Genomic DNA, 14,778 nt, shown 5'->3' on the forward strand with positions numbered 1-14,778 from the left:
ATTGAACTGAGATCACAATTGAAATAAAAATCTTGTAGATTTCACCTTGTTCAATCAAATACACTGTTGTCAGATGGTTTTTACAACATATATTTTTTTTGAAGAACTAGTTTCGGCGATCATTTAGGCACCATCATCAGCTGCATAATAAGTAAAGAAACTTGGAGATATAACAGTATAAAACAACATATTGATATAATTAACTCCTTAATATCTATCTAATGTTAGTCTCTTCTGTTTGTTACTGTTAACCTTTCCTCCCTTTACATTGATACTTCTCGCCAATGCCATGCAGCCGAAATTTGTAAATGGAGCTTGTCACCTGTGACTTTCGGGGTGTCTTAAATAGATATTAAAGGAGTTAATTATATCAATATGTTGTTTTATTCTCTTATATCTCAAACTTTCTCTATTTATTATGCAGCTGATGATGGTGCCTATATCGGGCAAGTTGGCCGTGCGCATAGAGGCACGCGGCTGTGAGCTTGCATCCGGGAGATAGTAGGTTCGAATCCCACTATCGGCAGCCTTGAAGATGGTTTTCCGTGGTTTCCCATTTTCACACCAGGCAAATGCTGGGGCTGTACCTTAATTAAGGCCACGGCCGCTTCCTTCCGACTCCTAGGCCTTTCCTATCCCATCGTCGCCATAAGACCTATCTGTGTCGGTGCGACGTAAAGCCCTTAGCAAAAATAAAAAGAGATTGTGCCTAAATGAGCGCCGAACTAGTTCTGCAATAAAATATATGTTGTAAAAACCATCTAACAACAGTGTATTTGTATTGAACAAGGTGGAACCTACAAGATTTTTTCAATTATGATCATGTTTGCTGTCAATTCATCTAGGCCGGCTGACTTGCCCCTTCTCATCTGCTTTGACATTTTTGGTCTCTGACCAGGTAATAGGCTGTTATTATACTACAGGTCCTAGCAAATTGTTTTATTTCCTGTTCTTTCTCTACTATGTGATTGTCATTCAATAACGTTTTGAAGTGATTTTTTTACCTCTTCTCTGGTCCCCTATGCATCACAGACAGTGCACCCATTTTCTCTGTCAATTGCTTTAATATCTTTGCTGGTTTTCTTTTTTTTTTTTTTTTTTTCTTTTTTCTAATCCATATAGCATTGCTGTGATACTCATGTCTTTGGGTGAATATTTCCCAGCTTTTCTCTTTTCTTCACAACTTTTTAAACCTTAAGTTTCTTCTCATTGAGCAAATAGAGATTTAATCCTGCAAATTTCTAGCTAGGTCAGAGATTTTTACCTGGATCTGATGGCTAGTTCAGGGTGCACTCAGATTATGTGAAAACAACTGATGGGCTATCTGATGGTAACATAGCTGCACTGTTCTAGAAATCCAATAATAATGGCTGAAGGTTTTGTCATGCTGACCACATATCACCCTATAATCTTCAGGCCTTTGGACTAAGCAGCAATCACTTGGTAGGCCAAAGCCCATGTCGGCTCTTTTATAAGTCCAGGTTGTCCTTCCTGCAGTCAATGTAAACCTTCAGATGTTAGTATTGATGATAAACAGGTCAAAAGTAAAGATAGTGGAATATTTATTCAATTAGAAAATGAAGGGCCAAGTTGAATTTGTATTGTGACTTTCGACTATACAACAGACTTCAGGGTATCTCTTCAGTACGTATTGAGGTTATGTCTGCTATTAATCCCTGGGCTCTGTTTCATAAAACTAACTAATAATATTAGAACCCACAAAAACAATTATTAGCTCAACAAATTCTGATTCATTAAGTTTTATACATGACTAAGAAAATGTCTTCAATCATAATATTAGTTTGTGTTTGTTCAGCTATTAATCCATAGGTTTGATAGGCTTGATTGACATTTTCTTTTTTCTGATTTTGATTCATTGCAGAATGGGTCAAAGAATTGAAAGTAATGTGAGAGAAGAAATTTTCTTTGTGGAAGGATTACATAGTGATTTGATGGCATGTGTCGTGAAGTGTTGTAAAAAAAAATGTTTTCCCCTCTTTAACCTTAGGGGAATGGCACGTGTACTCTGGCAATCATTTATGTGGAGTTGTGTAAAGGTGTGGTTCTAGTGTTGGTGTTAGTAATTAGTTAAGACACTTGGTGAGGCGGGTCATTGCCTTTAATTATGTTACCTCTGTGTCATGAAAGTACCGGCTGTGATTAATTTATTGGTATCTGCTACTCATCTTGAAGCACATTAATTGTTAAATGCAACCTCCTGGTTCCTAGTATAATGTATTGTTTCTATCCTTATGTTTGCTTGCATAAACCATTTTTCTTCTGACGTCCTCATGAAATTGTTATAGTATGTTATAATGCGTCTGGCTGTTGACCTACCTATCCTTGGTATTATATCAGGGAAGTTGACCTCTTGAAATTTTATTTTCAGCTTACCGCGTTGAGTTCTTGCCAGATAAGTACGGGTTATTCTACCAATTCTAAGTTGGTACTGAAGGCATCGACCTGCTATTGAGTAGGAGGTGTGATAGTGCTGTGTTTTCCGGTCTTTGTAGTCCTATCGAGCATTGCTTATCAATCTATTCCTATACCTACCATTTGAGGTTTACTGGTGTATGATGTAGGTTACTACTCCTTGTTTTCCTGTGGTCATCTAGTTTGAGGTAAATTTCCTTGCCTTTTCATCTAATTAGATGTCCATCGTTGATGTATACTTTGGGGTATTTCTATGGATTTGGTTAAACAGCTGATTTCAAATCATTTTACGCTCATGTGTACTATTTCTAAATACTTCTGTCCGATTCCTCCCATGGTGTTTTTGCTTATCTTGTTGAGTTATTGCCTCTTCTATCTTGGTGTTATGCTTTGCTTGGTGTTATTTGGTGAATCTGTTGTCGATGACAAACCTAACACGTGCCCTCCATCTAATTGAGCTCGAGGTCTCCTACTGTGTTCGTCTGGTTTCTCCTTGCTTGGCGTGTTGTTAGTTTAAAAACCATGGATTTTGGGTGTTCTCTTATCCTTGCTTCTACTCTGTTACTTTTCTGCCGGTGTGATGGATTCCTACCCTGATTCTTCTTCCTTCTCTTCTTGGTTATATATTGTGTACATATGAGATGTGAACAAGTCCAGTTGGGAATAAATTACTTGATTTAGTTATATGTATTTTAGGGAATTTTGAATCTAATCATTGATTTGTGATTCTGATGCTGTAATGTTCTAATATTATTTTGATTTTAAACCTTGATCTTATGTTCCGAGTCTGTAATGTTATTTAAATGGTATGCTATCTCAAGGTCGTACCTGGATATGTTTACTCATTATTCTGGTGAATTGTATTTAATCTACTTTGTTCCTATGACCTTTCTGTTTCTGGGTGATTGATGTTGATGTTGACTGATACCTGTTCATGAAGCGACTGGAAGGTAATATATGTATTTATTTATGTACATTTATGCGCTGACTCATCAGTTTACGGTGGTTTCTGCTTTATCCCCGTTATTTGTTTTTTTTTCTCTTTCGGTTGGTGTGTGGGAGTGTAATTTCTGAATCAGTTTATTCATAAACAAGATAATTCTGCCTTTCTCTATTATTGAAGCCCCAAATTTACTTCATAAACAAAATTTTAAATATGTTTCAATATTGGGATTATGACCTGTTTTCCTGTTGGGGTTAACCTTAGGTCAACTCTAAACCTCGTGTAATATTCAGTGCATAAAACACTAACTATTAGTGTATTACTCCTTCAAAAAGGATGACTGTTTCAGTATCAACGGTAGTATCAGTGTTGGAGATATGGGGTCAAGTTGTACTGAATGTTGGACTATTGGACTCTAATGAATACCGCCCGATTTATGAACGTTGGAATCTCTCCTCTGCCATAACTATTGGAATGTCTGGATCTATCAAAATGTCTCTTACCAATCTCAAGTAAGAGTGTCATAATGTATTGGAATTGAGAAAGAAAGATTCTTTCGTCGCTTGCTTGTTACAACGCCCAAACCTATGTTGGTCTTGTGGGGGAGGAGATTATGGTGATTTTATTAAATTTAATGGTGTTTTGCCACCCAGCATACCTGAAAATGTCACAAGGAGCATTGTTGTGCGTGTTTCCATCTCCTTGAACTCTCAGTGAGTTTAAAAAATTAATTATGTTAACCTGTGTTTTCATAATAGTACTGTTGTATGCCATTAGAGTTGATCTCTTCTGCTTGCTCGACTGTATGGTAGAGCTAGGTAGCTGAGTAGATGGAAGTGATACCGTTGTTTGTCAACTCATGGATTGTTCTACAATGACTGGTGTGGCAGTAGTTTGGTTCGTTTGTTGATCGTTAAAAGGAAGGACCTCCCTTGCTGTGCTGGTAAACTCTAAATAGGAATTAATTGAAAGAAGGAGAAATGGTGCTGCAGGTTGACCCAGGTTAAACCAATCGCCGGTCGGCTGAACAAGCCATAAATTTTATTTAATTTTAAGGATTTCCTGGAAAAAGTAAGTACGCTACCAGTTCTTCCTGATCTCAAGGAGAAATGATGTGATCAATTCAACTTAAAGTCGAAGTGTGGACGAGTTCTTCCAGATATTGTCATCTAAATTATGTTTGGTTGTGCTGGATTACTTCGGATAATGGAATTACCTTTGGAAAGTTACGATATTGTATTTCGGTCACCCTTATCTAGTAGATTTGTTCCAAGTTTATTTGGGGTTTGGTTTGATGTAATATTTTGAAGAATAAGCTTGATTGAGTGACCATTTCAAAATTTGTTAAAATTATGTGTTATTTACAAATTGTACTGGGTCGTGAGAATCTGTGTAACTCGTTAACTGTAATATCATGAAAATCTATATGGTTATTATGTGAAGGGTATTTTACCAGCACTTTCTTAATTATGGTTTGATTTACTAACTCCATTTGTTTGAGCAGCCATGTTTCTTTCGGGTGTCACGTGATGTGTTCCCTTTCCTACTGTTAGTAAAAAGTTCGTGGGTGTGTACTCCATTTGTTTTGACATTTGACATGCGACTCCTTTGTTATTGCTTTCAACATATGAATTGAGACTATTGTGAACAAGGGAATGATTTGTGAGGGTTTATTTTTGTGGGCTAGTGAATGCCAAATGAGTCTGTGTAGAGTCGTTCTCTGCATAATTGATGTTTATATATAATTCATTTCTGGAGAGTTTACCTTGTGGTGATTGCTTATATCTCCTTCTGATTTTCCTCCTCCGAGACTTGTTCTCATGGAACTTAATCTTGCTGACCGTTGCGTTGGGATGCCTTATTTCGCTTGAGATAGACATAAGAGATGGTTTTTCGGTTCCCAAATTTTAAATCAAGTGTGTTCTAAGATCACAGAATTGTAAATAAAATCTTGGTTATCTTGATAAGTGATCAATGGGTTGTATACCCAAGTAAATGTAGTCTAGCATCATTGGTTTGATGTGTGATTTAGAAATGGAGTGTGTAAAAGAATAATTTATTATTTCTATTGAACTGACCTTAATGATTCAATTTGGGTTTAAGTTAACTGGTGATTATTTTATTTTACTTTTTGGATCTTAAGATTGTTGTGAAACCTCATTAATTTCAACTGATTAAAGTTATTGCTTTCTCATATAAGTATTCTTATTGAAGTCAGTATATTTGAATTATTTTCTTCTGATGGTTCACCTGACCTCTTGGGTCTTGTTCGCTTACACATATTCGCGACCTTTTTTTTGGACTCTGAAGGCAAGTTTTTTTTACTGTTCTTATTTCTGTTTGTCCTCAGTCGTGTACTATCACTTGAATGGCAGGAAATTACGCGATAAGTTAGTCAACTATTCACAGTCTATTGCACACTCTATAACCCTCCCTTTTTTATGTGCTCTAAAAATCTGTTGAGATGGATGGGCAAAATCTTGGTTTACTGGTGGTATAAGCAAAATTTTGAAGCAATAGATGGACTGTCCGAGGAACTGCACCTAGGAAAGGTTTTCTTTCAACCATTGGCCATCTTACTGTTCAAGTCAATTAGCCTTAGAACCCTAACATCTCTGACACTACCAGGCCAATTAACACAAGCATAGTGAAATTCTAAATTTGCTCCACATATGAGCATTATGCTCAAGGAATGTCTGCCGTATCGATGAACAAATGCTGGTTCATACGCACGTGGATTTTGAGTGCTCGATCATGTACTCCACAAACTAAAGGAATGTGGCAAATACATCTCCATAGTGAGCCAACCAACATGCACCCTCCTGAAAAAGGATGTCTATTGCAGTCACAACTCTACAGACTGTCGCTTTTGAAATGCCATGCATACCAGAAACACAATGATACAGTGCACCACTATCCAACCAGTGGAGTGCAATCTGAAGCTGCTGTTTTGAGGTGAGTGCTTAATTCCTTGCATTGGGACATTGTAAGGTATTACCAATCATATCAAGCACATATTCAAATATTCTGTAATCTAACCTAAATCTCTAATTGTATTCATATATTTGTTCCATACCAGTACAGACTTTTCTTGGCCTAAAATTTCTGGGGCAGTGAATATACACTTTGTGGTAAAGGAATGGAAAGAATACCTTTCTCTTCTGATCACAGATGACCAGCAACTGGGGAGAGAGTATTCACTTATTGTAATTATTACTAATACTGTTTCTGCACTTGGTTTATAGCTGAATATATACTCCGTTAGAAGAAACTTATGGCTTAATTAAGTTTGTATTACTGACTTCACATTCAACAAACTTCAAAGTATCTCTTCTATACATATTGTGGTTATGCCTGAAAATAAGACTGTATTAATCCCTGAAGATCCCCTTGACTTTTTCTTCTATGCATGGTTGAAAATTCTTCTGAGATTTACTGAAAGGTACTTCATTTGTCTTGTTTAGGTGGAGGAGAACCGAACTGTATTTGATCATCTCAGGGAGGAAGTAGATAACCTCATGAAGGAAAATTCGAGCCTCAAACCTGCTCAGACAGATATGCTGAACGGGGATATTTCTAACAGGAAACCTGTTGTTCACAAGATTGCCCCGGAGGAGGAGGAAGGCGAGGTAAGAACAGTGCAAACTCCTCTGAATGTTGTTGGAGAATTTATTATGTTCTTCTTCGATGTTTACTAGCATATAATAAAATTTAAAAAGGGTGAGTTATTACCCTTTAGCAATAATATTTGGCTTTGTATGAAGTAATGATTGAAAAGAATACCCTTCTCTCTCAATCACAGATGACCAGCAACTTGGGAGAGAGTAGGACTGTTTATTTATTGTAATTATTCATAATACTGTATCTGCACTTAGTTTATAGCAGAAACTTATGTGTGAGTTGAGTTCATATTGCTAATTTTGGGCATACAGCAGACTTCAGAGTATCTGTGCAAAGAAAGAATTTCCTTGTGGTGCCTTATTGACAAATACAAAATTCAATTTTTTGGTCCGCCTTTTCAATACTCTAATGACTAACACTTAAACAATTTAAAAAATAAGAGTAGTTGTGTTATTTTTTATACAACTACACTTGTCTTTTAATGTACATGATTGAAGTTATTTTTTAAATTGGTTAAGTGTTAGTGAATAAAGTACTGAAAAGGTGGACGAAATAATCAGATTTTGTATAATTCGTACTATCTCTTCAATACATATTGTGGTTATGAAAGAAAGGACCCTACCGAGCTCAATAGCTGCAGTCGCTTAAGTGCGGCCAATATCCAGTATTCGGGAGATAGTGGGTTCAAACCCCACTGTCGGCAGCCCTGAAGATGGTTTTCCATGGTTTCCCATTTTCACACCATGCATATGCTGGGGCTGTACCTTAACTAAGGCCACAGACGCTTCCTTCCCATTCCCAGGCCTTTCCTGTCCCATCGTCGCCATAAGACATATCTGTGCCGGTGTGGCGTTAAAAAAAAAAAGAGACAAACCTATTTACTCCTGAAGATGTCCTTGACTATTCCTTCTATCAATTTCCCATGCTAAAAAATTATTCTTGTGAGATTTACTGAAGTGTACTTCATTCCTCTTTTTTAGGTAGAGGAGGACCAAGTTGAATTTAATAAGCTCAGAGAGGAAGTAGATAACCTCACAGAAGAAAATTCGAGCCTGAAACCTGCTCAAACGGATGTGTTGAAAGGGGATACTTCTAGCAGGAAACCTGTTGTTCACAAAATTGTCTCAAAGAAGGAGGAAGGCAAGGTAAGAAAAGTGTAAACTCCTCTGATATTTGTGCGAGAATTCATCTTGAGTATGATTACTGGCATAAAAAAGATTATGTAAATAGACTAATATATTTAATAAATAACAAAACTATTTAATAGATCCTGACTACTAGCTACATACATATTCTGTTTTCACTGTTCTTTGAATTCGTTTCCCACATTTCTCTGATAATATTAACAGTTCAGTTCTTCTCAGTTATCAGTCAATCACTACTGATCTGCATTTAGGCCTGTCGCCCAGGTGACAGTTTTCCTATCTGTTGTTCTCCTAGCCTTGAATGATTTATTGAACATCTCCCTTGATAAGTTATTCCAATCCCTAACTCTCCTTCCTATAAACGAATATTTGCCCCAATTCATCCTCTTGAATTCCAACGTTATCTCCATATTGTGATCTTTCATACTTTTAAAGACACCAGCCAAACTTATTTGTTTACTAATGTCAGCCCACGCCATCTTACCACTGATAGCTGGGAACACACTACTTAGTCGAGCAGCTTGTCTTCTTTCTCCCAAGTCTTCCCAACCCAAACTTTGCAACATTTTTGTAACACTACTCTTTTGTCTGAAATCACCCAGAACAAATCTAGCTGCTTTTCTTTTGATTTTTTCCAGTTCTTGAATCAAGTAATCCAGGTGAGGGTCTCATACAATGGAACCATACTCTAGTTGGGGTCTTACCAGAGACTCGTATGCCCTCTTCTTTACATCCTTACTACAACTCCTAAACACCCTCATAACCATGTGCAGAGATCTGTACCCTTTATTCACTATCCCATTTATGCGATTACTCCAATGAAGATCTTTCCTTTATATTAACACCTAGGTATTTACAGTGATCCCCATAAGGAACTTTCACCCCATCAACGCAGTAATTAAAACTGAGAGGACTTCTCCTATTTGTGAAACTTACAACCTGACTTTTCACTCCTTTTATCATCATACCATTGCCTGCTGTCCATCTCACAACGTTATTGACGTCATTTTGCAGTTGCTCACAATCTTGTAACTTATTTATTACTCAACACAGAATAACATCATCCACAAAAACCCTATCTCTGATTCCATTTCTTTACTCATATTATTTATATATATAAGAGAACATAAAGGTCCAATAATACTGCCTTGAGGAATTTCCCTCTTAATTATTCTAGCCTCGCCTACCCTCACTAGACAAAGAAGTTTGAGTGGTGTCGTTAAAAGTAGGAAAGATCATAGTATGGAGATAACGTTGGAATTCAAGAGGATGAATTGGGGCAAATATTCGTTTATAGGAAGGAGAGTTACGGATTGGAATAACTTACCAAAGGAGGTATTCAATGAATTTCCAATATCTTTGCAATCATTTAAAAAAAGGCTAGGAAAACAACAAATAGGGAATCTGCCACCTGGGCGACTGCCCAAGATCCAGATCAGTATTGATTGATTGATTGATTGATTGATTGATTGATTGATTGATTGATTGAATTATCTGAGGTCTATTTTCTAGAAATATAGCCACCCGTTCATTCTTTTGTCTAGTTTAATTGCACTCATTTTTGCCAGTAGTCTCCCATGATCCACCCTATCAAATGACGTAGACAGGTCAGTCGCGATACAGTGCATTTGACCTCCTGAATCCAAGATATCTGCTATATCTTGCTGGAACCTGCAAGTTGAGCTTTAGTGGAATAACATGTCCTAAACCTGAACTGCCTTCTATCGAACCAGTTATTAATTTTGCAAACTTGTCCAATCTCTTTCTTGCGGGTTGCGTAGTAAAGCGTACTGGAGTCTCACATTGTCTCCCGCGGGTTGCATAGTAGGGCGTACTCTACTTTCAAGCAGACTTCCTCTGCCATCTGTCTGCTAAACATATAATTTCTTGGAGTCAGTTAATTTCCTACGCTTCCTAGATACGACTGGCATGCACGTAATCCTGAAATAATATGTCCTTTTATGCGTTTTCTTAGATAGAACAAACAGCTGACTCAATGTAAACACATTGCAGCAACATGGCTGCACATAACCAGTTGAGTCCAGGGGATATTTGTTACAATTTAAGATTAATATGTTGACGTATGTAATGGTAGTGAGTTTGAAATTGGAAGTATTATAATAAAAATGGTGTGGAAAGCAGTTGGGACAGAAGATGAATCTGAGGGGAATGGAAGTACGGCAGAGGACAGGAAACATACATTCAGGTACTAAAATATTAGGTGTACTTGGACAGAAAATAATTATCAGTTGTATTCCTCCAGTTAATTCGGTTTCACCCTAGGAGCCTCTACGTGATTATGTAATATTCCAACTAATCTCAGTTTATCTCCCAAACCCATTCAGTGACAAGTGGTTTATAATTTGTATGTCCAAGAGGAAGTATGATTTGCTATCAAAATATCTTCATCCGACGGGTACCGAAAATGAAATAAATTGAGCGATTCAGGGTGAATTCCTGCATTCTCTGCATTACCAGGAAAACAATAGCCCAATCAGGTGGAGCAATTCAGACTGACTTTAAGAACATGCAATTTAGTATTATGCACCATATTGGATGCTTCTTGATGTATCATTCTGAGGGGTGGGGATATCTGCGTGTAATTAAGTGATATCATTGTATCATTTTAGAATGACTATAGTGTATTTTCCATTGTTACAAAATTTGAAAGCGATATCTTAAGTGGTTTTTACAGAATAAATTATTTAGTGAAGGTGCTCCACAAGTACATCTGACAAGCAAACTGTTACTCTAGGTTTCGCCAGAATGTGAGTCAAAGATGGTCCGTGGGAAAGGGTTAACTAGAAAGAATGCTTTCCCAAAGTTTACCTGCATTGCGTGTCAATCTGACTGTCCTGTAATTTTCAGCTTCATGTCTATCACCCTTTGCTTTGTACACAGGGGCTACTAGAGCAATAGTGATGGGACATTCGATTCATTTGATTCCGTTTACGTTACTGAGTCGATACAGTGATCCGATTCACGGCACTTTAGAGTCACCGTTCCTACTGCATCTGTTTAGTATGTACTGGTAAGACAGTAGCAACAGCATTCAGTGCTCGCTGCTGCCATTTGTTCTTCATACTATGAACTCCTTTCTTAGAAAAAAAATGCTAGTCACTCCAATACATCGAAGGTTTCCGGCGACACAGGATCGGAAAGGTCTGGGATTAGAAAGGTAGCAGCCATGGCCTTAATTAAGGTACAGTCCCAGCATTTCCTGGTGTGAAAATGGGGAAACTACGGAAAAACATCTTACCGACTGACGACAGTGGGATTGGAATCCCCCATCCCCTGAATGCAAGCGCATAGCTACGCGATACTAACTGCACGTCCAACTTTCTCAGTCATTTTTGAAAATATCCATTTCTCTTTCAGCAGAGGAGTTTTTTTAAATCGTCATATTTTTTATAGGCTACCTGAGATCTACAGTAGCCCACTGGTTTTCTGAGTCAACATACTGTTGGTTAAGTTATTGCGTCAGTCGGCTCACTGTCCACATATTATTGAAGTCGTGTGCAACGATGTGACATACGAACCGAGAGAATACCGAGCCATTCTTCCCGACATAAAACAGGTACTTTTGAGTGGTCATGAGCACGACTCATAGTCATAGGGCAGGCTAGAGTAGAGTTTAATTGTGAAACGTCAACTAAGTTATAATACTAAGATTCATTAAAGTAACAAATAGTATAGCCCAATAGCCTACCTACTTTCTAGCTTTTTTAGAATTCTTTTGACTACCTTTTTAACACTGCAAATAAATCCATCTATTATTTAAACCCCCCTATAAGACTAGGACAGGGAATGCAAATGGGTATTATTTTCAAATGTGCTGATCTCGAGAGTCCGTTATAACATACGATTCTTTCAGTGTACCATGGCTGTATTGCTTCAGAGGACGTTCGGCTCCCCGCCAATGTCCAGTGTACCGATAATGAACCGTGTGTGTGTTGTGTCTCACTGATTCGTGACTGTGTACGATTCTTTAGGTGTGCTATGGTGTCTAGCTGCAGCGGAAGCTCGGCTCTTCGCTAGTGTCCAGTGTTACAAGTTATTAATCTCATTTTTTGGTCCGTATTGACAACAGTGATCACATTCAATTTTACAAAGTATACATTTATTATTCACCTATTCAATACCTACAATACCACATTTTGTGGTTACATAATCATAAAAGATTAAAAAGTTGTGGGCATCATCAGCACTTTAGTTAATCTTAAAACAAGCAATTTTTTTAAGAATGATTACATTACTGATTATGAAAAATTGAGATGAGGTGTTGTGATTTTTTTTTTTTTGTGCCGATAAGGAGCCATGTGTATCTTGTGTCTCGCTGAGCTGTGCTTGCCCACGATTCTTTCGGTATGCCATGTTTCACTGTCTCTCTGCAGCAGAAGCTCGGCTTCCTGGTAAGGTCCTTCAATTTCTCCTTACTTCCACAGCGGTTTCTAACTCTTTCTTTCCAATCTACACCTCCTTCTTGGTGTCTTTATTTCTCTGTTATAATAAAGGGGTCTTAACCATTTCTTACCACCTTTAAAGGTATAAAACTGTTTTCACTTTCCTCAACAATTGCTTTAAACCCATCCCAGAGTCTGTTTACATTTTTATTTATAGTTTTCCACCAATCATCGTTACTTTGTAAAAACTCCCTCATGCCTGCTTTATCATCCATATGGTACTGCCTAATAGTTCTACTCTTAAGACTTTCCTTTCTATCACATTTATTTTTAACCACGACAAAAACAGCTTCATGATCACTAATACCATTTATTGCTTTGGTTTCTCTATAAAGCTCATCGGGTTTTTCCAGCACCACATCCAGTATATTCTTCCCTATAGTTATAACTAGTTATTACTTTCCACGAGTGTAAAATCCAGTTGTGATCCCAGTTTCACATATTACTTTCCACGAGTGTAAAATCCAATTGTGATCCTAGTTTCACGTATCCTTTTCCTAGCTATTTATTTTTAGCTGCAGTACCCATCATTGATGGGACAATCTCTTAGCATGTACAGGATTGCATTTTTTGTCCATCCCTCACATTGTCCCCCAGATTCTGAAGTACATACGTGGGCATTATCTCAGTCTGCATCTTCTTGTGACATACTTGCTTCCTTGCTCTGTGGGGCCCTTTTCATTTCCATATCTATTTGCATTATTGCTGATCTTGATTTGATCTCTTCTTTCCGGTTTAAAAGAAAGCCACATATTGATTTAATATTTTAAAAAATACTGACATGTGTACAAAGCGTATTGTCAGAACTACCTCCATAGTGACTCTCTTAACAGTTCATAGAGATAGTTACTTTTTCTTGGACCTTCTCATGACTGCCACTGATATTTATCTTATTTTTCACAGTATGGGAGAAAGGTATAGAACAAAATTCACCATGATTTATTTTCGTGTAAAACCAACTGTAAGAGTTATAAATAGAGATTTATTCTTTACTTTCCTTCCAAAGCACCCCCTCGTGATAAAATTCTTGGACATCTTGCAGCGAAGATCCTACTAGACCTTTTTTTTGAAACTGTATTACCAAGTTTCATTAAAATCCACATATAGATTTTGCTGTGATAGTGTAACAATTCAGGCATATAGTACTGTGTCGGAATGAGCTACTTTTGTGTAAGACTAACCATAAGACATATTGAATTTTATTCTTTAGGCCCCTACTGAAGCACTCGCTCCTGTGAAATTTTTAGTCATCTTATATCTTAGATCGTTCTGAACCTTAAAAAAAAATTGAAATGCCTTTTAAATCCACCCATCCATTTTCCCAAGATGTTTTAACAGACACAAACAAATATTAAACTGAACTCGCTATGGGTCATTACAATGACATCTATATTCTTGTCAGAATACAGTATTAACGTACCGGAATGTTGCGATTAAAACCAATACTATCATATGAAATACTCCATGGAATGAATAGCAGCATGGTTTCTCCTTTTTAATGAACAGTACTATGCTGGTGTAACAGTGCCAAGTTCCAGAGCTGAAATGACCAGACCACAGATAGCTGTGAACTCTCCTGTGTCGAATTCTGTTGAATGTGTACACTGCTCATTCCAATCAGCACCTCAGAGTAGGGATCGAATAGCTGGAATACTATGATGAACCAGTGTGTTACGTGCCAAAAGTTATCAGGACATTTATGAACCAGAGGAATGGCATGCTAAAACAAAGCTACCTAAATCCCCAGCTACTTCTGACCAATATTCAGCCAGACTCTTTTACCTGGGATGCAGCTGTAATCCCATTTGTCAGAGATGAGATGAGTGGCAGCAGAAGAGAAAAAGCACATTACAACATTGATCTATGAAATATTATTGCTGATCCATTTTATGAGCTTTTGATATTGTAGGCCTTCACATTTAGTTTTCTTCCAACTGTGTGTATTAGGTAGAGCCTATATTATATGTAATTTGAAAATGAGATTTATGTACATAAATATGTAGCTAAAATTGAGACTCTGGCTAGAAACCGGGGTGTGATGCGAATATATGAAACCACCAAGAGAGTTCACTTAGCATCTCACACCTCAGTTCTCCAAATCCTACCTACACGTGGTGTCCCTGTTAAGCTGAGCAACCCAGTGGAAGGTTGGGTTTTCAACCCCTGCGGGAAA

The 14,778-nt window shown here is 37.4% G+C and overlaps 1 protein-coding gene across 4 annotated transcripts in view; it reads left to right on the forward strand.

Moving 5' to 3' along the window:
• The window catches only part of LOC136867343 (myosin heavy chain, embryonic smooth muscle isoform), a 543,017-nt gene that overhangs the window by 266,316 nt on the left and 261,923 nt on the right, over positions 1 to 14,778 (forward strand). For all 4 annotated transcript variants that reach the window (XM_067144510.2, XM_067144513.2, XM_067144511.2 and 1 more), the window contains exons 10-11: positions 6,841 to 7,005; positions 7,978 to 8,142. In XM_067144510.2, coding sequence (XP_067000611.2) covers positions 6,841 to 7,005; positions 7,978 to 8,142 — 330 coding nt within the window. The remainder of the gene's footprint in view (positions 1 to 6,840; positions 7,006 to 7,977; positions 8,143 to 14,778) is intronic.

The sequence above is a fragment of the Anabrus simplex genome, chromosome 3 (assembly GCF_040414725.1).
Source record: "Anabrus simplex isolate iqAnaSimp1 chromosome 3, ASM4041472v1, whole genome shotgun sequence".
Taxonomy (NCBI): Eukaryota; Metazoa; Arthropoda; class Insecta; order Orthoptera; family Tettigoniidae; genus Anabrus; species Anabrus simplex.